At 34.9% G+C, this 26,796-nt stretch overlaps 2 protein-coding genes across 6 annotated transcripts in view; one reads left to right on the top strand and one right to left on the bottom strand.

The window, feature by feature from the left end:
* Nucleotides 1–1,026: 1,026 nt before the first annotated feature.
* LOC121411294 (3-hydroxyisobutyryl-CoA hydrolase, mitochondrial-like) lies at nucleotides 1,027–14,521 on the bottom strand. 2 transcript variants are annotated; one of them, XM_041603940.1, is made up of 9 exons: nucleotides 14,017–14,521; nucleotides 10,309–10,492; nucleotides 9,798–9,882; nucleotides 9,268–9,401; nucleotides 8,550–8,774; nucleotides 7,544–7,630; nucleotides 6,374–6,514; nucleotides 5,388–5,507; nucleotides 1,027–4,052 (listed from the first exon to the last, which is right to left on the bottom strand). In XM_041603940.1, the coding sequence occupies exons 1-9, from the start codon at nucleotides 14,040–14,042 to the stop codon at nucleotides 3,903–3,905; spliced, it is 1,152 nt and encodes a 383-aa protein (XP_041459874.1). In that variant the 5' UTR covers nucleotides 14,043–14,521; the 3' UTR covers nucleotides 1,027–3,902. The 2 variants fall into 2 exon arrangements, with proteins under 2 accessions (XP_041459874.1, XP_041459875.1); XM_041603941.1 differs by lacking the exon at nucleotides 14,017–14,521 and adding an exon at nucleotides 11,458–11,552.
* LOC121411295 (phosphopantothenate--cysteine ligase-like) overlaps nucleotides 11,818–26,796 on the top strand; it is a 33,609-nt gene continuing 18,630 nt past the window's right edge. The window contains exons 1-5 of one of the 4 annotated variants that reach the window (XM_041603944.1): nucleotides 11,818–11,844; nucleotides 18,767–18,855; nucleotides 23,936–24,087; nucleotides 24,953–25,167; nucleotides 25,629–25,814. In XM_041603944.1, the coding sequence (XP_041459878.1) occupies nucleotides 18,788–18,855; nucleotides 23,936–24,087; nucleotides 24,953–25,167; nucleotides 25,629–25,814 (621 nt within the window). In that variant the 5' untranslated portion in view covers nucleotides 11,818–11,844; nucleotides 18,767–18,787. Of the gene's footprint in view, nucleotides 11,845–14,259; nucleotides 14,348–14,665; nucleotides 14,960–18,766; nucleotides 18,856–23,935; nucleotides 24,088–24,952; nucleotides 25,168–25,628; nucleotides 25,815–26,796 lie in introns of those variants that run through there. The other 3 variants (XM_041603943.1, XM_041603942.1, XM_041603945.1) reach the window with 3 other exon arrangements.

Here is a 26,796-nt window from a genome sequence, read left to right as displayed (position 1 = left end):
CGAGCCAGTCGCCGACCAGTCGGGTTGTAAGGTGTGCGGTGGCCTTAATGCACATGAAGTACGGTTAGTAACAGCTGGCCTGGCTTCTTTTTTGCAGAAGAAACATTGGAAAATAATGCGTACATTTGTACGAGATGAGTGACTGACATGAAAGGGGTATTTGTCATTATTAAGGGCATTTTAGTGGTGCAATAAAAGCATATTTTGGTCTGTATGAAGATTTCCCATTGGCTTTCATAGCTAAAAACTTTTTGTGCAATATTATACAAATACGTACATTTATGAGTGTGTTATGGTGATGCAGCACACTCGAGGGCATTTGCAATATGTGAAAGCACAAGGTGCTTGAATAGAGTGCTTTTGCATATTATTGCAAATACTTGGGATGCTTGCATTGCCACTAACATAATATAGAAAATGTGCATTATTTGTTTTATAAAATGGGTCAGCAGTATGAATTTGTAGTGGAAAGGTTGTTCTGTTTGTTCAAATCCCTTTAAATTTTCAAGGATCGCAGAGATAGAGGTCAAAACTGCTTTCTATTATGAAATCACAAGTGTATCTAGGTATACGTGCCTAAGTAAACAGCATGTCTTTCCTTTGAAAGAACACATATTTCAGATGGTGTCAATTTTTACACACTATTCGAAAAATGACACACCCAAAATGCACAGTGCTGCATAATAAATGCACAAAGCAACACAAAAAATGCACGGCTTGGAGCTTGTCTAGAATTAAAGCACCAAACATGTGACTAGGATACGCACTCACCACTGGCTACATCCTTGCACCCATTTATAATGTGCCATATTCCATGATCTAATGAATAATAATCATAAAGATAATATATTGGAAGGCTTTCTTCATGGGATACCAGTAATATTCTAGTTAGGCAAGCCAATATTACATTATTGGATCTAACTCATATATTTCTGGTAACTCATTCAGAACCATCAAATATGATATAAATATTTTGGAGTAAATTTCATTACTTGAGAAGGAAAACACTGGTATTACAGGTGATAATATATTTCATCAAATATTTAATACAAACAAAGTCAAGTTTGGTATTTTATTTTTTTATTGTATTTAATCACTTTGTATTGTGCCTATGAATATCTGAACATCATTTACTGGCATAATAACCACCTACTGGTATTCCAAACTCTTTGGAAGACCAACATGAAGATTAACTTAAAAAAAAATGAATATCACATCACTCAAATTTGTCACTATGCTTCCTGAAGAAACCACTGTAATTCATCAATTATTTTCATAACGTGGGTTACCATATGGATCAGAGCATAAGCAAACTACCAAACAATTTGTTACAGCAATGAGCAAATTCATTATGCAGATGGTTGAAGATCTAGGTACAAACCAATACCATGAATATTACGATGAACATTCACATCGAGGGGTGTGTTCAACATATTGATGATTGATAACACTGCTCTGTATAAAATATATATCTATCTCTTACCCTGTGCTAACATAAATATCAATTGTACCAAAGTAATACCTTTTTAATATTATACTTACATGACTAGCCTCAAAGGGAATACAATCACATTGCCAAGTTTTTAAGACAAGAGCAATATAGTTCTTTCTGTTATAGGGAACATTTTTGCTATTTTGTAAAAGTGCCAGATAATATCTTCATTATATGAGAGCTGCATAAAACTAGACCACACATGTCGTGAGGTCCAGTGGTTGTAGCATTGGACTCATAATCGTAAGATTGTGAGTTCGAATCCCCACTCTGCCATTGTCTCCACTTTGATAAAAAGACCCAAGAGTAATATCTGTCGCCTATACCATCAGCCACTATGACCGATTAACCTAGACGTAAAATGTTTCCTAGCTAGGTAAATGGTTATATACCAGCTTGGCGTTTACCAGCAAAAAGCTGTCATGCCAAGTTCCCACGGGAGTTACCATGAACAGAAACAGAAAATGTTAAAATGAAGGCTGTTATTAGTAGCATTTGGCAGTAAGCCTATCAGTTCCTTTGAATTTATTGAACCAGGTAGGAAATTCTTGCTAACAAGCATATCTTGTGTGCACAATACAGCACATCTGCCCTTTTAAAAATCTTTAGAGTAGAGCATGGCAGAATCTTGCCCATTCCAAATTTGAGTTCATAGTGGTGTGCTAAATACACTTTTGAATTTGCAGCCAAAACCCCTTGTACAGTTAATGACTCAAAATATAAATCTCCACAAGAGTTTCATCAACATTTGTCATCTGGCAAGTTGTTAGATCTGACCAATTTCCTTCATTTTGATTGGCTAAAAAGCATACTTCATATGGGAGCTTGCTAATAAAGTATACTTTGTGGGATAACACATCTGACAAGTCCTCTCACGAAGTACTCCACTGGGAATTAATACCACATAGCACAACAAAAATTATTTACTCGCTAACTTCACTTTTCAGATAAATCATGCGAACTCTTCTAAACATAATGCAATGCAAATCAATTTTGCACAATGATTCTTGAATAACTACATTCATCACCATCACGTGATTAAATACAAATCTCATTCTTTATACATAAAAATATCAACCACCAAAATATGAACAATTTCTCTCAGGTGGAAACGTCACACATAATTTTTCAGTATTTTGCAGCATTTTTTTAATTATAAAGCTGTTCATTACCCAATAGTAAATTACCTCATGAATGTTGACGTCGTGGGGGTGATTAGACCTTGTAGATCAATGCATCCTTCTTTATTCAACTTATATTCTTAGAGAACTGGGTTATATTTGGCTATCCAAAGCTTAATTACAACTTTAGATTAGAGAATGGGCCTTTAATGGTGTCTGAAGATGACACCTCTATGCTACATCTCTTAAGTAACTTACCTGTTTTCTATCCCCACTTTCTATCTCCCAATCAGGGGAACATTTTACGAAGATTCTCGTTAAGTGAATTCTCCTGACAAATCTGCACTCAGCCAATCAGCTTCCCAGGATTTCAGTAGCTGCTAACAATTGTAATTAAATATGTGTCAAGTTATTTCATGGAAAGCCCCAGACCTGAACACATTTTAGAAACAAGGTTTCCTAAAGATGAAAGAAGACTAGTCACTAGAGTTTGTGAAAAAAGGGGAAAATGACCCATTTCTTGTTTTTGCTACAAACTTCAGTACTTTATCTCTGTACACTATATTATTCACACAAATCAATACTAATCATGTACATGAATGAAAGTACAAGCAATTCAAAATGGTACATCTTGAAAATTCATCTAAACCACACAAATTAGCTAACTAATTACAGTTTATTGCATTGTTTCTTTCACATAATATTCTTCTATTTCAGAATCAAGATTTGAAATAAATTTATTTCTTATCATTTCATGATAAAAGAGACCGCTAACACCATATCTAAAACCTATTTGTAATCACAAATTTCTTGGCTTTGTCTTAAAACATAGTTTAATAGCCATAATTTGAATCATATATAATCTTTTTTACTAAAATGTTGAGCAAGACCATTGTCAAACAATGTTAAACTCATAATTTAACATTTTATTTTGTCATTTCTAAAATTGTTTAAGGAATGTTTCTGATTGAGTAACTTGATTCTTGGATGACTTATCATTCATTTTTGCTACAAAAGGTGAGAGTTCGCTCTAAACTAAAACAAAGAAGCAGTTTGACTAGACTTCAACTCTTTCTACTATGCAAGAGGGTGAAAATAAAATCTGTATCATGCAATTACCCGTATTAATTTATTATCCTTCATTGTTTATGGGCACCATTTACCCATCCAGAACGATCTCTGGAAAGTTTCTCCCAAATAAAACTGCTTTACAAGAAATACAGAATTACTCCCTTAGGCTCATGTTATATGAGGGCAGCATTGTAGGCATGAATGTCAAGGGGATCAGATCAGAGTATAAGTTCTTGTTTGCCAAGCGGACTAAAATGACTTGTGACAATATTTTCACCGACTCCTTCTAGCGTTGCTGGTGACCATTTGGGGGTGTGGTCCTTATCGATGAGTACAGCTCGCACTCCCTCGTAGAAATCATGCCCTCTCTGGAGATGGAAAAAAATAAAAATTCCAATTATTTAACACAACCAGCATCTGTGTATATTCAATTTATCATACATACTTGTCAAATAATAGGAGAAAACCACAAAACATATGTCAGGTAGATATTTTTCAAGAGTTAAGTATAAATTCTTATTCACAATCTGTATTTCTAATGGCATGATTATGATTTTATGTTATTCTTCATTTCCATTTCCTCAATATTCAAACCTTGCGACATAATCATGGAATGGTTTCTGATTAAATTACAGCAAGTCAAAGCCTTTTTTTTTACATTTTATCTCATCTTGGTTTAACACTTTTTCAACTGTGCTTTTTCAGATCAAGTTTCTACATCAAATTGTCACTTGGTCTACACCCACTTTGTCTACTCTCATCAGACATGGTTCAATTATAGTTCATTTACAACCAGTTTGTCTACTTGCCATTTGGCCCAATTGCCAATGAGATACTGCTTTAATACTATGCTATACCTATTTAATCTTATATCTACTTGATCAAACACCACTTCGTCTTTATGATTAAATCAACTGTTTAGGAAACACAAATTCATTTACAAAATTAGACCATCTGGGCAAAATGATTTATTTTTGGACCAAACAGGAATAAGACCTGGGGGGTGTTTCACAAAGATTTAAGTATGACTTAGGTCGCACTTAAATGTCGACGCGTACATGATATGCAACGCGCAATCTTATAGATCAATACGCAGTAGTGTGCATCCTCTTGGCATGATCTGACCAATGCTGTCATGCCTCTTATACTGCGCGCAACAAGACATTTAAGTGCGACTCTAAGTCATACTTAAATCTTTGTGAAACACCCCCCAAATGTCACAGGCACTCCTACTTAATATCAAACCAAGGTCCCCGGATTATTGAGACCACTGCTCTTACCACCTACTGTGCCCCCATAGAATCAATATTAGTGGTCACTATAGGCGGATGGCTGCTATAGGAAGGTGGCAGGTAACACAGATTTGATTGAATGTGTTATAACGAGCGATACTCTTATACTACTCTCAATCATGCGGGCGTGTCGTGGTCAAGTGGTTCTGACTCTTGCCTTTCAAACAGAAGGTCATAGGTTCGAATCCTAACCATGGCGTGTTTTCTTTCAGCAAGAAATTTATCTGCACTGTGCTGCACTCGACCCAGGTGAGGTGAATGGGTACCCGGCAGGATTAATTCCTTGCATGCACTGAGCGCCGGTGATGGTGCTCGAGCTAAAGCCGGGGTAATAATAGCAGTGCTTTGTATCCTCAGGCAAAAGGCGCTTTATAAATACAGCTATTATTATTATTCTTAATCATTACTTACGATGCATCCTTCTGCAATCCTATATTCCATTGAGAGGCAGTTGCCCAATGTCAGTTTGCCGCCTTCTAATAACTGACGCAAGGTGATTTTCATAGAGGTAGGCGACATCTTTTTGAGAGTCTGTGAAAAAGATGAAGTTAATTCAACGAGATTAAGAAATATTTCTTAATCCCGGATATAAAAAAATGTATAAAGCATGAGAAAGAAGAGATAGAGCAATTTTTCAAATAAATATATGGGATGAGAACAGTTAATAAAGATTGCCCAGGCAACTCAGTTGGACAACAACAACAATAACAAAGGAAATTTTCTTAACTGTTAATTAAAGAGAGCTACTATTCTACAGGTGAGATATTAAAGCAACAGGCCATAACAGGAGGAAGTCATGTGTTATTCTTCTCTTCCAATAGCTAAATTCCTAAAATGTATATTGGGCAAAGAAGCTTGATATCACATTTTATTTAGAGAAAAGTGATGGTGTTTCCTCAGTCAAAGTTGGACAGATATATCAAGTACCTATAAAGCATGCCATTCATGCCTATCATATTTCCAAGGGTAAACAAAACATGGTCACACATCTATACTTTTTGGGGGGTTTCCCTCTCCCATAGTTCATTGATAAACCTCACAATTTGGGTATTGCAACTTTGATTTGCTAATCCACTGTGGATAATTAATTGGTGAAGGCAAACAAGACAGCTTGGCACTGTTCAATATCTGAATCGGCCTCTCATCTGAAATCTTTGTGAAACATTGCAAAATCAATTTTCTCAACATCCAACTAAGAAAATGAGGGTCCAGGAAATAGAAAATCACAAGATATCAAACATTTTTTTAATTTATATATTATCACCCTTCCCTGTTTAGATGAGGCTTTCTTCAATGTGGAGGCTTAATGGTACAGTATTTAATCTATCATGGGCATATGTTTTGGTCCTAAAAGACCCAGACTTTGTTGGAAGATAATTTCATTTATTAAGACATACCTCAAGTTGTTTAATAGCCCATTCTGATCCATCTTGCTCAAGATTCTGGAGTATAGCTTCTACAGTATCGGCATCAAACAACCTGTCTATACTTGATTTATGAGGTGCCAAAGAGAATGGTTTGTCCACATCTATCGTACACTGAAATTGTGTAACAGAGACAGACAAATGAAAATTGGTTAATACAAATGCATATTATTTAGTATGTTAAAGGCATAACACTATAACAGTCTACCGGTAAATCATTTAACTCTTCATGCGTTACGTTCGCATTATTGCACATCCGTAGGCGTGTTTCGTTCGCATTTTTGCACAACCACACATTTCCCATAGACGTCCCCTGTCCCTTTGTTTTTGGAACAATTGCATGCCCCGGAGCGTGACTAGCTACAATGTATAGCCTGGCGTTTGTGTATACTGTACATGTGTAGCGATCGACCAATGGCGTGTGACATTAGTTTAGCGTTCGACGGATTATCGCAGTTTACAAATTACAGAATCGTTGAGTTTTCCCAAAAAATCAATACATCCTGATCACAGCCAGGAAGTTCATTGAAAAAGGAGGGGAGAAAATCAATAAAAACCCTTCTCACAAACAATACCATGGCCAGGTTTATTGTTAGGAGTCTGTGACTCATGGCACGAATTTTGTTGGAAGTATTAGGAGAAAGCATTTAGAAAATGTAAATTACTATACATTTTTCCATAATTTATCCAATAAATTTATATACGATAAGAAAGCCCAGGAAACACTCTACAAGTTTGCTACACAACATTTTCTTTCAAAATGATCAGATAAAAAGTTACTGCACTCTGAATAACAGAGTGTATTATACTGCGTAGAGGGGATCACGCTAAAATAATGCAACACACAGGGGGTTTACAGGTGAACGCATGAAGAGTTAATACAGGTATAAATTCAATGACAATTTGCACAGGTATGCAGTTATCGTTTAATTCAAAGTCAGATTAGATGTATAAAATGTCTTATTTGGCCTAAGATGGTCATGGGGATATTTGAAAATAAAAGTTTCATCTTGAATTTTTCAAACACTTTTAAATTCAAATATAGCATGGTATTCACCTGTGGTATTGTAATTTTTACATCAACATTTTGTTTATCAAAACAATGTTCTTATCATTAAGAATGCAAAACAATTAAAACCTCACCTGTTCATGGAATTTATTAAGAACTTCTTGAACCTGCGCATGTTGAGCTGATTGTAAACTACACAGTTCTTGCTCCAATTCTGGTAACTAAAACAAGATAAACACATAATGATTAGTACCGCAACAAATCACCATAATTCTGATATTATTTGATTCAAATTTGTTTGCATTTTGAAAAATAAAATTTGTTTATATTCAGATTCAGGATTCCAGTTTTGATATTACAAAATTTGCTTCAGGGTGCATTTTTAAAGCATCTTACATGAAACAAAGATAAAATATAAAATAATTCTGATGTGTAAACACACTTTGATTCAAGGCCAAGGCTGCCATTGGAGAGCAACATGTACCTTCTGAAAATAGAACATCTTTCCTCTTTTTGAAAAAAAATATACTAAAATACAATTATTTTTGCTTATTCCAATGATAGTAAAAGTGATTTGTCCATGATATATTTTGAGAAATCTGTACTACATGTCCTCTTATGACAAAAACACAAATACAAATAGACTTGATGAAAAAGAAGCATGTACAAAGTATTAATGGGAAAGTTGTACAAGGGTAACATCACACATATTCGGTTCATTGCCAATGGGAGGATTTTTATAGCATTTAATAGTGATCTGAACATTTAAATGCTAATAACTTTCCCAGCATACATTAAATTTTTCTGTAACTTCCATTCACCTATTTATTTGCCTTTTCCTTTTATAAAAAATCAACTGGTTTAAAGGGTTTCACTTCCCTTTACAGCAACGGGCAAATAAAATTTTGCATGCAACAAGGTCACTAGAATGGACAATGGAAATGACCGTTGTTATGCTACTTTTCAAGAAACTTCTATCAATAGATGGAATATGTGGATTATAATGACAAAGGAAAAATGTCATCAACTATTAGACTTTTCAAATTTACCTTTCATGTGTAATGTAATACTACATTTCAATATTCAAGCATAATCAGGTCCTTTCAGACAAAAATTACCCAAACACTTGCTAATTCTTACTCTTTGAGCTTCTACAAAGTGTGTAGCTACTCCAGCGTGCAGGACATCGCGACCTTTCAACCTGTAGCCAGTTAAAGCCAAGTAGATACCTAGTTTCCCATCAAGCCTTGGTAAGAAGTAACCACCTCCTACATCAGGGAAGAGTCCTATAGCAGTCTCTGGCATGGCAAAAAGTGTCTTCTCTGTTGCTACTCTGTACCTACCATGGACAGACAGACCTACACCCTTTAAAACAAAGAGATGTTAAAATTATATATGGAATGATAGTGAATTCAAATTTTCATAATTTTTTTCTAAATAAGGTCCACATATAGTTACCAAGGATGTACACAGCATTTCCATTGATTTGATTGCAGGATAAAGAGCACTATTTATGCCTTGCTCATGGGCAGAAGTACCTTGGTTGAGGGTCGAACCCTGGTCTTCCATATTTCTAGTCAGAAGCCTTAGACCACCTGTCCACAGTGCCTCCATAATCAATTTATTATGTTGATTGAGAACATATCACAAATTCCTTAAAGCAAAGTACATTTATTTGAAGCAAAACAATTACGAAGACCACAGCAATACCCTTTACCAAAGTTATCACTTTATTTGATTTTCTATTTTCTACTTTCAATATTTGTTATCTTTCTCATCTTGACGATTGCAAGGCTAATGTGATGAGTTTTCTGTGAGTAACTGAATTCAATCCAAACAATAGATCAATGTGACGTACCCCTCCCATGGTAATGCCATGGATAAATGCGATGTATGGTTTCTTCATGGTTCCAATGGTGTAGTTCAATACATATTCATTCTTGAAGAAATCCCCTGCCTGAGGGTCTCCTGACTTGCCTGCTTCTGTTACAGCTGGAATTGAGGGGGAAAAGGAAAATCATCATTACTGCTTCACCCTCACAATCTGAGAGGAGGGGGGCATTACGGCCCTCAACATTATTTTTTTATAAATATCTTGTGTTCAAAGGTTTGACTTGATTTCCGATGCCTAAGTATGCAGTTACACAATCAAGCAACATAATGTAAATGCATGTCAGACCTGAAATGACTTCATTATTTTAGTTATTACTGATTAGAAATCAACTTTACATTGTTTATGATGGAAAGAAAAGTATCACTGACAATCTTAACTGAAAAAAACCCTTAAGAATGAAGAAATTTCTTAAACAATGAAATATGTAAGAAAACATTTCCCACCAATAATGATATCCTATTTCATCAGAATCCAACATCAAACTACAATATTACCTTTGATATCACCTCCTGCACAGAAAGCTTTGTCCCCAGAACCCTTTATGATAACAACTGATGTAGAAGGATCTTCACACCATTCCTAAACAAATAGATTAACAAATCCAAATAAAAACAAAGAATGAAAAGGCTTATTCATTTCACATATATCTGCAATTATGCTAATTATTTCAGTTCTGAACCTATCTACGTCGCAAACACAAACATAAGTTTACAGAGTATTCTAAATGAACATGTCAGTTTGATATAGGTCTACAAACACAAATATCATGCAAGCCTTATAATGACAAAAAATAAAATCATGAAGGAAAATTCCAAAAGGGTTAATTGAATACATCAATGGGTTGACCAGAACACTTCAAGCAGCAATGTATTGGCCTAAAGATTACCATTCTTTTTTTATATTCTTTATTAATGACAAACTGTTGGTGATTTTACAAGGAAGGATCTCGGAACACATGACATCTACATGCTTTCCGCATGCTTCCAAAGTGAAGGCAATGCTTACTTTTAGCTTTGGTGTAATTTTCTTGACCATAGACAAATCAAGGGCATTGAGGGCCTTTGGTCTGTTTAGTGTAATGATACCAGTTGAATTTATCTTTTCGAAGAGAGCATCATCTTCTGAACCTGCTGCAGTTGATGACATCCTCAATTGCCTCAGGATGGCTGAAACACGCTGCAAGGATATACTGCATACACAAAGGGATGATAAAAGTATGGAAATATTCATTAATTTTCTTCTAAATTTAAACATAACTGACCAATTTTTATCATTATTCTTCTATAACAATAACTCTACAAAAGGAAATACATGTAAGCAGTATCAGAGATTTGGCTTGATTTACACGAGTACGGTTTCTGAAATAAAAATAAACTGTACAGGAAAAAGAGTAAGAATAACATTTTTGACAAAAATTGTATTTTATGATATATCTTAATAACAGAAGAAAATGGATCTGCAAGCGAAATTCCAACCCACAGGGCAAAAACACATAACATTGACTCATAGACAAGATTTGACTAATATAATACTGAAACACAAAAAGGCAATTATTTCATATATATATATATATATATATATATATATATATATATATATATATATATATATACATATATATATATATATATACATATATATATATATATATATATATATATACATTTTGTAATAAATCTGTTAGTTTTTTCAATTCCTTGATAGATAATTGGCACATATGGTATCTCATTGAATACATGTGCCCATTGATTGTACTGCAGCTAGCCAGCTACATCAGAAATAGTTCCATGAACCCAGTGATGTTGACAGATTGAATGAGTTAAATCATGACACATAAACCACTATGACCTTTTAACCTTGAATAACAAGCTATCCCCTATCACACACTCACTCTCTATTGGAGTGGATAAAGCATTGGACCACTAGTTAACAGTACACATCATAACAATACTGAGTTAAGAGTTGAATGGATTGCCTTTTAATAACACTTTGAGCAGACCTATTAACTAAAAGGTTATATTAATTTTGGTATGACAAGTCCTGAATCCAGAACTTTGCCAAATGATGGATCTATGTATAGGATTTGCATACTTACCTTACTACCAATCACTTTATTAAATTCAAATCAATTTGAAATAATATCAATATCCTCACCTCTTGTCAAGATCCATTTTGCAAATGTTTAATTTCTGATCAAGTATCAGTGGAATGATGCATGTCAAGAATACCAAGCAATATGGTTAATACTTCATGATTCACACTTAACAGTAAACAATTTATGACCTAAAGAATTGTGCAGATACTGCACTATTCTAAATTAATTCCATTATTCCAATTATACTTTGATAAATTCTTAGTTCAGACTTTGATACATTATTTGAATAAGTGTGATTATCTATTTTATCAGTCTGATATACGATCTAAAACAAGCCTATGTAAGCTCAAAGGTTAGCTCATTGATTTTATCAGGAATTATATAACTACCGGTACCAAAACAAATGCTGTGCATATGGTCTAAGCTGATGTTAGTGTAAGATACCGGTAAGTGGCTGTTTCATAAAACTTATTACAATAACAAATTAGCAATTAGAATTTAAAGCTACTGAAATTAATCAATTCAATCTTATTGTGCTGATCCAGCAGAATTCTCTTTTTGTCAGTTGAATGAAATCACAGTATATTACCAACCTGTAGCAGTTCAAGCTCAAATTCACTTTCAACTAGTTATGTTCTTGTTTTAAAATCTACCGTACCATATTACAAATGTTTTACATTGACAGGTAAAAAAGTGGAAGTAATTTTAGGCATGAATCTTGTTGCTTTGACCAGTATTGCTTTGTTTTAAAAGGCCAAAACCACCCTAAGAAAGCATTTCTTGGAATGGATAGGAGAAAGTCAAAATCACGCAATACTAAAAATATTCCATAAAGATATCTTTAAGTTCACTAAGGGTGTGTTTATGCTTCCTTTGTGAGGACAGAATCAGCATTTTCAAACGTCGATTCAAAACACCCGATCGTAAACGTGGTTCTGGGAGTGCTGTTTATGCTTAACTTTTCAGAGGCGAAATCACGATCGCCAGCTGGCTTCGCAGGAAAGCGAGGTCAAATTGGGCGCGCCTTTTTTCGAAATTTTTTCCGAGTGTTGTTATTACGTAGAGATAACATGGAGCAATGCGACTGTATTTGCCCTTGGATTTTCATCTCACCGGAAGCATGTATGAAATGACGTCATTCAAACACGTTTACGATCATGGTTCTGTTTATACTTCCCCAGAAAGCTTGATTCTGGTCAAACGACGTTTACAAACGCACCTATTTGTGAGTTTACGATCAGCGTTTTGAAACTGCATTTAAATGAAGGTAAGCATGGACGCAACCGTGTTTTGGACTTATCACGTTTGGAAACGCTGATTCTGGCCTGAAAAGTGGAAGCATAAACACGGCATAAGTTTCACTCAGTTTTTTTTTTTTTACAAAACTTTACAGTGAACATGAACATGCCAGGGAATTTCCTGCATCACCTTTTTTTTTCCAAAGCAAAACTTGACATGCTATAATTCTTTTCCTTAGTCTACTACTCAGATTTACTCAAATCATCTTGATAATGGGGTGGAACTGGTCTATAATAAAGCTCAATCAAGTTTTTTCTACCAATCACAAATTCATGATTTAAAATGAAAACTTTATGCAACACAATCGTGTTGTATGAAAAAAAATTGATCTGAAATGTAAGGATTACAATAAAACATGTTTTGAAAAATTCTGAATAAATTAATATTGCTGCAAATTTTCAAACAAAGATTCAACAAACACTCTCTATGGTCGTAAATTGGTAACCTTTTGTGATATGATAAAGAGCCTTGTTTTTGTTGTCTTATTTTCAAGTCATATTTTCAATCAAGTTTTTATTTCTCAGGTTGAATTGAAATTTGTATGATATGCTCTAGCTCTATCATGCTACACTTGTAAAGGATATGTATTATATATTTTGATAAATATATTGGCTCTGTTGTACCCTGAACTGAGTAATTTATGGAGAACAACTGTAGACTCTACAACTACAAATGGAAATTATAATAAATGTAGATATCAATGAGAATTCCGTATTTAGAAAATTTCGGAAAGAGTTCCATATGCACCTCCCACCAAAAATAACAAAAGATTGTTGAGACTTCTGGTACGTTCACCTCAGATTTTTCTATTATTTTTTTACTGTTGCTTACCTTAGTTACGACTCGAACTCACCTCGTTTTATCTGCAGTAAAGACCAGAAGACCTCTTCCTGCTATGCTAGCAAGAAGCGCTGATACCGGAAGTAGTATTTTAACGATTATCAGCCGATGTTTTGACTGGTCTAGAGTAGACTCACAGACCCTTTACTGACTAAATAAACCGATGTCTATGGACAATTTCACACACTATAGATCCTGCTCAAAATTTGACAGAATAAAGTCATATTTTGGTATTTATTTCCACTCCCCCATCATGTATGTTCTATAATTATTAATATGGCTAGACATGATTTCCATAAATTATCCAGCGAATTGAACCCTGAACTCATCGGCCACCCCCCCCCCCAAAAAAAAAAAAGTGGAAAGCGATGTAAAAATATAAAAAACACAGATTTTTTAGTTTGACTTTGACTTTTTTATCTAAAAAAATAGGCCTAGACTGTCAAAACATGATCACAACATGCATACCGGTACTTTACCTTCTTACACTTCTTGATGCTAGCATCCTTCCTTGATTTAAATTTTAAATTTTAAACTCGAGTCAAGTTCAGCGAAGTGAAGTATTACTGCTCTACTAAAATGTTCTGTTTTTAGTAGATCTACTGTCGTCGAAACAAAAGAGGGGTTGGGCACTATGTTGGTTGGTCACGTCAGGTGCTTGGCTGGGCCGGCGGCGTTTTCTTGCCCCGATGAGATATGGTATGGATAGTGGAGCGCGGCATGAGCAAGCACGAAATACTACGGTCTACGTCGTACAGGTACTCGTAGCATTGAGTGTGTCGCTATCTTGTGAAGATACACAAGTCTCGAGTGAGTAAGATCATCGGAAAAAATACTATATTATACGTATTTCATCCAATATGATGATGTTTGGTAGCAAATGTATTGTAAACTCAGATCACGCAGTGAATCACTGACAACAGCAATTTCACTGCCAAAACCGTCGTTCGATCCGAACCGAGACTGATCAATTTTCACCACTCACAGAGTCACAGTACCACGCACTAGATGCGTGATATAGTCTTAGATCATGATGTAAAATATTACGGTACTTGCTCAATTCAAATCAATCCATTGTTTTTCTATTTCAGGCAAATGAAATCCACGGATTTAGATTTGAATAGGTCAATATATATAATTTTAATAACTTAACAGTTAGTTGGGCATATATATCAATCTTACTATAAATTGTTGTCTTACAATATAATTTTCTGTAATAACCAAAAGTCTTGATATACACTAAGTCAGAAAACTGTATTTGCTTGAGCCTGGGGATTTAATTCTGGAATGATGCAAACGTCAACATCAAGACACTTCTTCGAGGATTTTCCGCCTCCTGACGACTTAAAACATACCATCAGGGATGCAGAAGCTTTTGTAAAGCTAAATTCAGTCAAAAACAAAAATGTTGTTCTTATTACGGTAAGAAATTAGAGTAAATCCAGAAGCTTGTGTGGATTTGCTTTCCTGTCCGCACACCTTACGGTATCAGCGGATGGTCACTGGCGATGTAGACCTAGCCTATGCCGAAAGTACGGGCGCTTGAATGGTCTACCTTCCGCTCGATGGTTGAGCTGAGTTAGCTTAGCCTTAGCTTAGGTTAGGACGGTTGGCTTGGCTTGGGACTTTACTTTCATGAGTGAGAGGATATATTGAACGGCCAAATCGTGGTTTCGGGAACCACTAGTTGATTTGTACATGCACACCTGTACTTGTGTACAACATGTACAAAGTGAATGGAGGTGGAAATCAATTACTAGTCTTGACCTTGAGAGTGAGAGTGAGACTGAGGACGCATGATGATGACTAAAAATCCTGATATATACTCCTTCATCATTGACGTCTTGACACTTGTCCCATTGACGCATAAGAGAATGGCCAAAACAATAGATTTCCCTAGGAAATCCATCTTTTAGGGCAAAAATAACAAAGTTTATGAATTTTATTGATTTTTACACCTTCCTACGCCTAATCATAATGCGTAGGAAGGTTTTAAAAATTGTTAGATAAAAATGTAAAAAAAATTAAGGTTTCTTACCTAACTGATGCCGCGTAGACCCTTCGATCCACATGTAAACGACAAAAATACACTGTCGACCCTTGAAGTTGAACCGCTCATGTATGACGTACTTCCAATTAGCAATGCCGTTTTGAAAAACAATTTATAGATAAAAATTATTATTTCACAAATACTAAAATTTATCATTATATTATGTGATTATAAATAATTAGTATAATACAAATAATTATTTATAATCACAATAAATTTAAGTATTTGGCTTATAAGGTTTTTTTTATTATACATTACCATTATAAGAATCACCATGGCTCAACTTGCCCCATGTTGATTTGGCTTAAAGAGAAATGCCAGTAGTTGCAGTAAACACAGATTTCATGAGAAAGTCTGTAAAACCAGGCTTAATTGTCAGTATATCATCGAGGGTCTAGATCTGGTACAGTCACATAAACTGAACTTTGTGCAATCTTGAAATCTACGCTGAAAAATATTCACACTGAAGAACACCAACACAGATAAGCGCACGTGGGACAGTGTATTATTATTGCTTTGAATGTCGTGCCCGACGCTTGACTCGAATCCTGTGCTTATTTGCTAATTTCTCAGCAATTACACAATTTCTTCCAGAATCCTTTGGCACATATTCTTTATTTATACAAACAGACACCTTGGTGGTCATTTCATTGGATTCTCTACGAACTCATTTTGATATCGTTACCAAAACTGGCATTTACCTTTAAATTACCCCAGTCCGAACTTAGTGAAATATTTTCACTTCCACACATTTCTTATGCATCCATCATGTAAAAGACTATGACAAGAATGAGAATCCATACCTGGACTAACAATATTGTTCTTGTATCTTTATTATATTTAAAGACGTGTGTAGGTAAAAAAAGCACTGATCTATTTCACACCCTTTTTTACTTTTATGGCTGAAATTTTTGTATTTTTCCTCTAAAAAGTACTTTTTGTTTCAAAGTTGAAAACAATTTGGTGGGGTTAAGGGTTATGTATTGGGTCATCAATGCATGACACCACCACAATGTCAGACTCATTCATTATTGGCCTGGAGATGGTGGCTCAACTTGCCCTATGCTCAACTTACCCGCCTTCCCCTATTAAATTTCTAGACTTCAATATTTAAAAAAAAAATCTAATTTACAGTCTAAGTATTTAGAAACTACCTAAATAATGTCTTGAATATCTAAAGAATCATGACATGAAAAAAGAAATGAAAAGTGTTACATTACCGGTACTAATGTTTACTTGTCTTGGTCTCGAGAATCACCCCCCAAAATGGCAGCCAAAATATGAGATATTTAGCAACGAACGGAGAGGGCGTCAACAATTTACGAATGTGTGATATCGATATTACTTTTCATGTTCCATATGCAAGCCATACCGCTACGATCACAGGTAGCAGATGATATTCGATATATCGAGACATTAAAAAATTGAAAGGATAATGACGTCATTCAAGATGGCAACTTGCAAGAAAAAACGTCAGTTTAGGTGAAAATGTCTTAGATGAAAGATTTCTCAATCATCCATATGATTTTTTTAATAACTCTGGTGGTTGTTTCATAAAGCTGTTCGTAAGTTAAGAGCGACTGGTGATCCTTTCTTGTGGTAAGTGATATGCACCAAAATGTTAATTGACAATAATTTAGCGCGTAAGAAAGGTTCACCGGTCGTTCTTAAAGTCGCTCTTAATTTACGAACAGCTTTATGAAACGGCCCCCCGGTCCAAGGTATATATTTCCCTGGCAATGGAAACCATGAAACTAAATTTTGCGTAAAAACAGTTTCAAATCGCGATCTATAAAACGTTAGTTCAGTATACCACTGTCTATACGTACGGGCCAACAACTCTTTAGTCTATGTATTGGTGAGTGGAGCCAACGTAGTTCAGCTGAACAACCAACATACAGAGACTGAAGCTTTTGGTCTAAGTAAAACCATATTCAATTTTCTGAGAAAATTACATACACAATATGCAGGAAAGCTGCTCGTATATGAAGTAACAAATCAAATAGAACTAATCAAAATTTTGATAACTTTTTAATAAAATTCTCAAACCTTTGGTGGCAATTTTTAAGTGTTTTTTGTGCCATTTTTACAATAAACTTTTTGCCAGGGTGAACTTCCCCTTTAATAACTTCTGGTCTGCCATTAGACTAAAAGCTTCGGTCTCTGTAGTGTTATCAGTATTGGTTGTTCCGCTGAACTCCGTTGGCTCCACTCACCAATTACAGAGACCGAAGTTCTGATCTGTACAGGGACTCAATGGCCATAAGTTTATGTATTAATTTCGTATAAACCAGGGAAATGGGAGTTGCGCAACAGCCTAAGTAAGTCACCGTTTTTTGTCCTTATAAATTTATTTTTTCCCATTTTGGTGCATTTCAGGCCAAAACGGAATACCAATAATTTTTATTTTAATCAAGTTTTTATTATATTTTCATGAAATAACGACAAAAATTGATGAGCCCTGTCAGGGGATTTTGCATTGTTAACCCCCTAATTGCAGCTGCATGAACGCAAGCCATCTGTGTATGAGGAGAAATAAAAAAATAAAAACATGTTAAAAATCTCCTCGAAACAGATGGCTGCCAGCTGTCTATTCTGCCATAGCATGTGAAGGGGCCCCATGTCTGCACACCTAACTATTGAACTTAAGATTTAACATGATTTTTCTTTTTATTTCACATTCCTTATATTCTTTTGATTAAGTGTCAAAAATCTCATTAAAGATTTGAAAGAAATATGATTTTTGGAAAAAAACCTCAGCAAGTCATTTTCAGATTGAACAAAAAAAATGGTGCCCCATGTTTGTGCACCCATTCAATTTACACACAATTCAGGGATTTCGATAAGAAAGGTTGCATTTTGAGGCTGTTACATGAAATGCCTGAAACTCATTATTTTTTCAGCATTTTGAGACAGATTTTTTAATGACTATCTTTCTTTGTATTGCATGTGTATAAAGTTTGTGATTATTGGGTAAATTCTTTTACTAGAATCGTGCAGATACGTTGTGTGCGCAGACTTGGGGGACCTTACCATGTAATCACGGACCTTCAAAATTGACAAGTTTGAGAACACAACATACATGTACAACATATTATTGATACCTCTCTGTATGGGTATATTTTTTCAGTCCAATGATGCTATTTTCTTTCTTTTTGTTTATTCAATGTGTCTTATAGTCTGGTGGGACAGCTGTACCTATGGAAAGCAGAACAGTTAGATTCATTGATAACTTCAGCACTGGGACCAGGGGTGCAGCATCCACAGAGTATGGTATTAAACAAATCACATCAAATATTGTTGGGTATCTGGTAGAAGTAAATATGCACAATATGCTTTTTGCATGCAGATGGTCATTTTCAAACGTGAGTGACACGACAATCGGAGAGGTTTAAGGGCTCATATCTTCAAACTTAAAGGTTATGAATCAATCATGACTACTATATTATATACAATGTAGGACTGGCATGGGCCACTACGAGTTTGATTTGAATTCAACAATTCGTTTAGTAGATATGATTAAAAAACGGTGCGTGAGTGACACGACAAATTTTGGACATGGGTTTCTGACCACTAACACATATGGTTGGATTCGTGCCCAAGTAGTTGTCATGGAGTACTGTGAGTACCAGTAAATGGACATAAATAGTGTACCTATCTAACACATATAGTCAAAATTAATCAAACCTTCTCTATGGAAAATGGTACCCTCCTATATACCGTGAGTGACACGACATCCAAAACGTGAGTGACACGACAAGTGCAAAAATACATGTACAACATTTATCTCAACATTGAAAGTATTTTTTGCATGATGTAGAAGAGTAAAATACCATTAACCAAAAAACAATCTTAATTACATAATAACTGCTTTCTTTTAAGTTCATAATATGTCATCCTGATGTTTTATTCTTGGTTTATGGTCATATTTGCCCATCAACTCACATTCCCTATACCATACCACATTGTCACACTAGGGCTTCTACCACTCTCCTCTTTAGAGGAGGTGGGGGCACTTGAAGGAGGTGTTATGAGGTCTTGGCACTGACATCAACTCGAACATTCTTTTTGTGGCCTGATATCATTCAAAACTTTAACTCTTTCTCCCTATCTGTATATGAAAGTCTTATACAGGTTTATACAATTCAGCATCCACAACGGATGGAATAATTTTTCCTTGTAAGAAAGGTATTCTCAATAGTCACTCACATCATCTGGCATGGTCTGGTAGCCAATGATGTCATGTATGACTCCCTTTTCTTGAAATATTGGATTACAATATTATTCTCCTTTAATATTTTTATAGGCATTGTCCAAATAGGACATGGCAGTTTAAATGTCTTTTTTGGTACCAAACCACAATCACGTTGCTGCACACTTCAGATGGACTATCAGCAAATTGCCTTGAGAAAATTGGAAATTCAACTCAACAAGCATAGGTTTTCTCCTAAACACTGCTTGTATGTGGACCCTCCCAAGGCAGTACATGTAGGCACTGTACCAAAATTCAGAGCTATGCTTTTTGCTGGAATTTGTAAGGGCCTTTTCATTGCTAATTATTTGATCATATACCATACCACGGGAATCCAGGGAAAGCCACAAGGTGAAAGACGCAGTCAGTACCTGATTCTTGCAGTCTGCTACTATTACATAACAACTACAAGTCATTAGCCTTTCCTTTTCTAAGCCCTTGGATGTCACACTAAAATCCAATTCAACATCCCAACCAGGCTCCCTTTATACCTCAATAGCTTTTTCCCCTGGAGGTCCAGCTCTGTTCTTATCAGGGTTCCCCCCACCAAAAAAAAAAAATTGATCTACTGGTACATGGCAACCCATCCAAAGTTGCTGAAATCAAAATGCGGTCTCGGTTGGGACTTGTTGGGACCTACATGAACATGCATCATTTTGTTGTAATGAATATGTGTAAATGCAAATCTGCTCTGAACACACATCGGCCCACTTACGGTAGTTTGCTGTTCAGACCCTACATGTAGTTAATCACTAGCGGTATGAATGGTGGCCGAACAAATAATGATTTTGAACTTGGCATGTAGCTGCTTCAAGCAATATCCAAAATGTTTGTTTTCTTGCAAATTTGTTTATTTCATGTCCTGGAATACAAGCTTTATGGCAAATGAAAAGGTTGATTTAATCAATCAGATGGAAAAGAAAGGTATTTTCTTTTCCGAATTTGAAAAAATGTTTGGTGTTCATGGTGATCTCTTATATCTCATGTACACTACTTTACCACTAAAATTTCTGCAAATTTCAAAAAAGGATCCGTGACTTTTCTAGCTGAGTATTATAACAAAGAAATAACATTACTCAAAAGAAAGGTGAACTTTCTGCTTATTTCTGTAAATGGAGACAGAGAATGTTTGAGTAATACCTAGGTATGACTTGAACCATCACCATCACCAACCCTTTATGCATTGTAAATATGTCCATTGCTTAAGTATAGTGGTTTTTCTCTTGATACATTCATAATTTTGTGTTGATTATGTTGTTATATTCTTAATCACAGTACATTCACCAAAATATGAATTAGGATCTGAGTCTTCACACCAATGGAAAATTGTCAGGATTTTTTAAACCAAGGCAACCACGGAGAGGAGAGAAAAATAGATGAACTCAATGTCAAATTCAATATTTCCATAAAAAGGAGTAAAATTAGGAAAATGGAGGAAATTATTAGCCTAGAATAGGCCTAAATGATGTCAGGAACAACATTTTGACTGTATCCCTGGTAAAACGCTTCAAAAATTACTTGATGTCCTTTTTTATACACAATATAATACCGTGAGTGACACGACATTTCGTGAGTGACACGACATTGTGAGTGACACGACACAACTTTGACAGTTAATTTTAGCTTTACCTTAACACATTGGACCAAGTTACTTTATATACAATAAGGTACAGATAAACTGTATTTGCTCCAGTACTGGGACAAATTAATTTTCAGAATACACAGCTCTAGAAAACTTTTTGCATTTAAAACGTGAGTGACACGACAACCAGTTTTGAAAACTTCGAAACCCAATTTTTTTCAGAAAAACACTTCACAGAATATTTTTTTGCTTTTTAGGAGTTAGATACAATACACAGCTTGTATCTTGCCAACAAATGTGCTTCTAATACAAATTTTATATTGTGATAGGCAATATGTGAATTTTAATGCAAAAATAAACATTTTGTAACATTTAATTTCCCTTGCATTAAATTCACTGTATCTCAAGACATAATTAATAATTTTATGTAAATGAAATGGAAAAATATACTTTAAGATGTCTAGTTTCAAAAAACATTGAAGCCTAATGATTTCTAGCAAGTTTTAATTTTCACCCCCATGTCCACTTTTGTTTGAAAATGACCAGATGTTAATATTTATTGATGGTAGATGGTAATGCAGTGTGTGATTCAAAAGAGAACTGAGTTTATAAAGTACCTTACATTTTTATTTGTTCTTCAATATTTCAATTATGTAGATAAAAAGACAACATATGGCTACCATTTCTAGATGGTTTTATAAATCAAACAGAATCTATGAACCAAGTCACCGCAAATTTTTCACCAGCAGCATTTCATATGAGCAGTTGGAAGCCTTTTTGCCAACTGCACAAATTCTACCCTATAAAAAAGCAAAGAAGTTATTCATGTGATCATGTGATGTGATCATACCTGAGCATGGTTTTAAACAAGATGGTTGCTTTGTTGCTTTCCACTCTTCGAAAGATGAAACCAAATTTGAGTCAATTGAGTAACAGAGTTTTGTTTATAATAATTCTAAAGTGTGTATTCATTTCATCAACAAGCAGTTGGTCCACTTCTCAAATAGTCTTATATTGGCAAAACCCAACTGGTCTACAATCAATTTGATCAAATTGCCATTTGGTACTGTACTTTGTCAATTCTCATTTCATGTAATTCCCAGATGGTCTAATTTCTACTTTGTTTACTAATTAATTTTCAATTTGTCCAATGAAAATTTGATTCATAAACAGATTGTCTAATCAATTAGACAATGTGGTGTTCGACCAATAGAATATTAGATGAAATAGGTTAAGTATAATTGGAAATTTTTAAGACAAAATGATAAATGGGGTTAATGGCTATTAGACCAAATGGTTAGTAGGTGAACCAGTTGTTGACAAACTACCTTATGAGTAAAAAAAAAAAACTATACACCTCACAAATCCCCATTTTAAGAACAAAATGTGTCATGAACACATAATAATTATATACATGTATGTCTGGAAAGAGTATCTTCTCCCAAATAATTTGATAGCATATTTTTATGGTATGTGTTAATGCTTAGATAATCAGGAGATATTCCTTGCAATAATGTAAATTTTGATTTGTGCCAAAGTAAGGCATGACTGCAATGAATGAATTCAGATGTCAAAATCCTACAAGAGTTGCATTATTAAAATCAATTTCCAACAATTTTTCAGTATCAATTCTCAAGTTAAATTCATTGAAAAGGGATTACAAATATGTTTACTAGCTCAAGTAGGATTATGGCATCATTCGCATCTTGGGTTCATTCATTGCATATCATCCATGCTTTACTTTGGCACAAATCAAAATTTACATCACTGCAAAGAATATCTCCTGATCATCCAAGTATTAACACATAATCCATAAATATGATATCAAATTATTTTGGAGAAAATACTCTTTCCAGTCATATATAATGGTAATGCGTTCATGACTTTTTTTTTTCTTTCTTAAATTTGGGATTTGTGAGGTTTTTTTTTTCCTTTTTACTCACACAGTACATATTAGACCATATGGGCTGAGGCCAAACAGAAATTAGATGAACGAGTGGGAGACCAAGTAACTTTTTTCCCCCAATATTCCTCATTCTAGTTGAGGAAGAACTTTCAATGAGAGATAATCTTGTTCATTATCTTTCCTTATCTATTCATATATTTCTTTGCAACTCATAAAATCTCTTACATATTTGCTTCATTGGAGCAATCAGTGTTTGATATTTTAACTAATAATGTACTGCCCAACTATTATGTGGAGGTTTTCTTTGAGTTGAAAAGAATATATGTCAATGGAGTACTAATCGTCTCACATTTTTTAAAACAAAGGATGCAAAAGTTTATATATTTTCCTGAAGATTATATTATCAATGAAAAAAGGAAATAAACAGATCTTGTACATGTACCTACACAATTCTTTATCATTACTCGTCTCATACATTATCAGTTAACTCTTTGTCATTTTTGTGAGCAGCACTTTCATCAATTTTTGACAAAATAATTTTTAAAAAATACAGTTTCATCCAACTTTGAATCGCTATTTTTACCTTGAAATCACCTTAATTCTTTCAGATACTTTCTAGCAGCTGGTTATGCTGTCATCTTTCTGCACCGGGCAAGGTCAGCCAAACCATTTGTCAGACATTTTCCAGAAGAAAAACTTCTTGATCTATTTGTATTAAAAGAAGCAGAAGGCAATGATACAAGTGCAAGTGCAATAACAGGTAGGCCTGCAGAGAAAAAAAATGTCTTATTACTATCTACTCATTCAGAGTGAGGAATGCATCTAATAGCAAAGCTTATTTTGCATTTTATGTTTATAACATATTTTTCATGTATTGATTTGTTACAAATGAAATACTTCCTGAGATTTATTGCATCCTTATATTTCTGACCTGAGGATAAAGTTCAGTCAACCTTGAATATTACACTGGGGGGGGGGGGTGTTTCACAAAGAGTTAAGTGTGACTTATAGTCACACTTACATGCCTAGTTGCATGTGTTATAATAAGCATGATTGCATTTGTGAGATCTTGCTACGCAATACTGCATATTAAGATTGCATGTTACATATCATATACGTGTCGACATTTATGTGCAACTCTAAGTCATACTTAAATTTTGTGAAATGCCCCCAGGGGGTGTTTCACAAAAGATAAGTATGGCTTTATAGTCATGAATGCCAACGCACTGGTTTTAAATGCATCTTATTTATTAATGCACAGTAGTGCGCATCCTATCAACATGATTTGACCAATGTGGTGATGCCTTTTATACCACATGCAAATTGGGTTTTGAGTACTACTCTAAGTCAGACTTAACTCTTTGTGAAAACCCCCCAGATCGGTGTGTCATGAAGCTGTTTACACTCTTACGCACCACCTTACGTGTGGCTGGAGCCTTTTCTTAGGTTCTAAGTCAACTACACAGGGATATATCATTGAGCACTTATAAACAGCTTTATCAGACATCCACCAGGATTTAAGAAAAAATGATATAGAATATTAAAGTTTTGTTCAGATTTTGATTTTTTTATTAAATTCACCATACCAATTTCAATTTGCATATTCATTATATCATTGTATGCAGTGAAACAAGATGAGTCTACAAGACTTGCCAGAGTTCTACGATCCTACCATTCCGCATCCTCTACCAACAGTCTTCTCTCCATCCCATTCTTCTCTCTTCAAGACTACCTCTATTTCTTGAAAAGTATCTCGGATGTCTTGGGTCAGCTGAGACAGAAGAGTATGTTTCTCCTTGCAGCAGCAGTCTCTGATTTCTACATACCAAGTGATGAAATGGTTGGTAGACATTCAAAGGTTTATTCTTAAGTCTGTAGTTTTCAGTTATGAAGAAGCATAGACTCATATCCATGATAGATCAAAATATTTGTTCACTAAGCTGTGACCAATTTACATGTAATTCATCTCAACCTGAATCATTTATTCAAAATTTTAATTCATACTTCAAGCTACTAATGATCATTCTATAAGGAGATATTCATGTAACCCATTCAAGATGATGCATTATTAGATACGTGATCACTTTTTATCCTTCAAGTTGTCAACATAGAAGTTTCTTTGACAAAGAGCACATCCTTTTGAAGAAAATGTGTATTTGGTGTGATTTCTAGCCTAGGGTTTGGATTTAGAAGCTGTTTTAGCCAAACCACCAAATGGAGTCCGTTTTCCTGTTTTACCTCATCCCCAATGCATGTAAATCAATTGTGATATTAAAGTAAACTCATGACCCATCCGCACAGCCTGAACACAAGATGCAGTCTTCTGAAGGGCCACCAGAGGTCAGACTGAGCTCTGTCCCAAAGATGCTTCCTGTCCTTATCCATCGGTGGGCTCCGGAGGCCTTCATCATCTCTTTCAAGCTAGAGACAGATCCTAAGCTTCTGCTCCTTAAAGCCAGAAAGGCTCTTGATACATATCAGCATGAGGTAAGTTTGCCATACCATTAAACAGCAATTACTTCTGACATGTGATTACTTTGTCCAAACTAGAAGCATTACATTGGCATTTGTCATTTGACCACCTTCCTTGATTTTGAATGAAGCTCAGGGGAGCGTTTCATAAAAGGACTTGTCAGACATTTTATCTGACAGTTACCATAGTAACAGTACTTCTCAGCCAATCAAAATCAAGGAAAGTTGTGAGATCTGACATCTTGTCAGACGGAAAATGTTGATAGAACACTCCCCAGTTTTCTGACTGTTACTTTGGTAACTATTGGATAAAATGTTTCAAAGAGTATGTATCCAAAGCTAGATGTGTATGTGTTTCCACAGAGCTACAGACATACTATATGCAGCACCCATATCAAGCTTAATAATTTCACACAGGATTGTAGACATGCAAAACAGGTTTACAATCTTGGATCTCTTGACCAATCTGACTTTGCAGGAAAGATTTTTTGGGGGGAGGGGGCAATTTTGAGCCCTTTGATTTGATGTGATTTCCCTATTTTATTGTTCAATCCAATAGGAATACCGGTAAGTATTTTTTCTACTTTTTGACGGCAAAATCATCCCTATTTTCCAGTTGATTGAGTAGGATGTCTTTCTTATCTCTCTCTTTTAATACTTTTGCCTTGGCTCTTAATTAATCTTGGAAATAGATTTCAATAGACTTTGTGCAAAAATAGATGCCCTGTAGATCTGTACCAAAAGTGCACTCCGATTTAAAGAAAAAAAAACTATTCAACTGAGTGGAAGAAGGACATGGCTTCCTTTGTTTCAATGGTTGAGATTAAATAGCTCGAAAAAAACACATAAAATGGATCATCTTAATCACCTTAGAAATATTTCATCAGATTCCGAGGAGTAGGTAGGTAGGCGTAACATACCCACAATACATTGCATGTCAACGTATGAAGGTGTGGACGAGATTTGAATTCGTCAATTCAGGCCCAATGTTTCTTTC

The sequence above is a fragment of the Lytechinus variegatus genome, chromosome 3, assembly GCF_018143015.1.
Source record: "Lytechinus variegatus isolate NC3 chromosome 3, Lvar_3.0, whole genome shotgun sequence".
Lineage (NCBI taxonomy): Eukaryota > Metazoa > Echinodermata > Echinoidea > Temnopleuroida > Toxopneustidae > Lytechinus > Lytechinus variegatus.
This window is presented reverse-complemented; position numbering and strand designations above follow the sequence as displayed.

What these genes read in the sequence shown, in the direction of transcription:
- LOC121411294 (XM_041603940.1), bottom strand. Translation starts at nt 14,042, where the DNA reads ATGCTAGCATCAAGAAGTGTAAGAAG. An exon ending in TGCAGGAGGTGATATCAAAG is followed by an intron (nt 9,402 to 9,797) that starts GTAATATTGTAG and finishes CCTCAATTCCAG; the next exon opens with CTGTAACAGAAGCAGGCAAG. An exon ending in GGATTGCAGAAGGATGCATC is followed by an intron (nt 4,053 to 5,387) that starts GTAAGTAATGAT and finishes TTCCATCTCCAG; the next exon opens with AGAGGGCATGATTTCTACGA.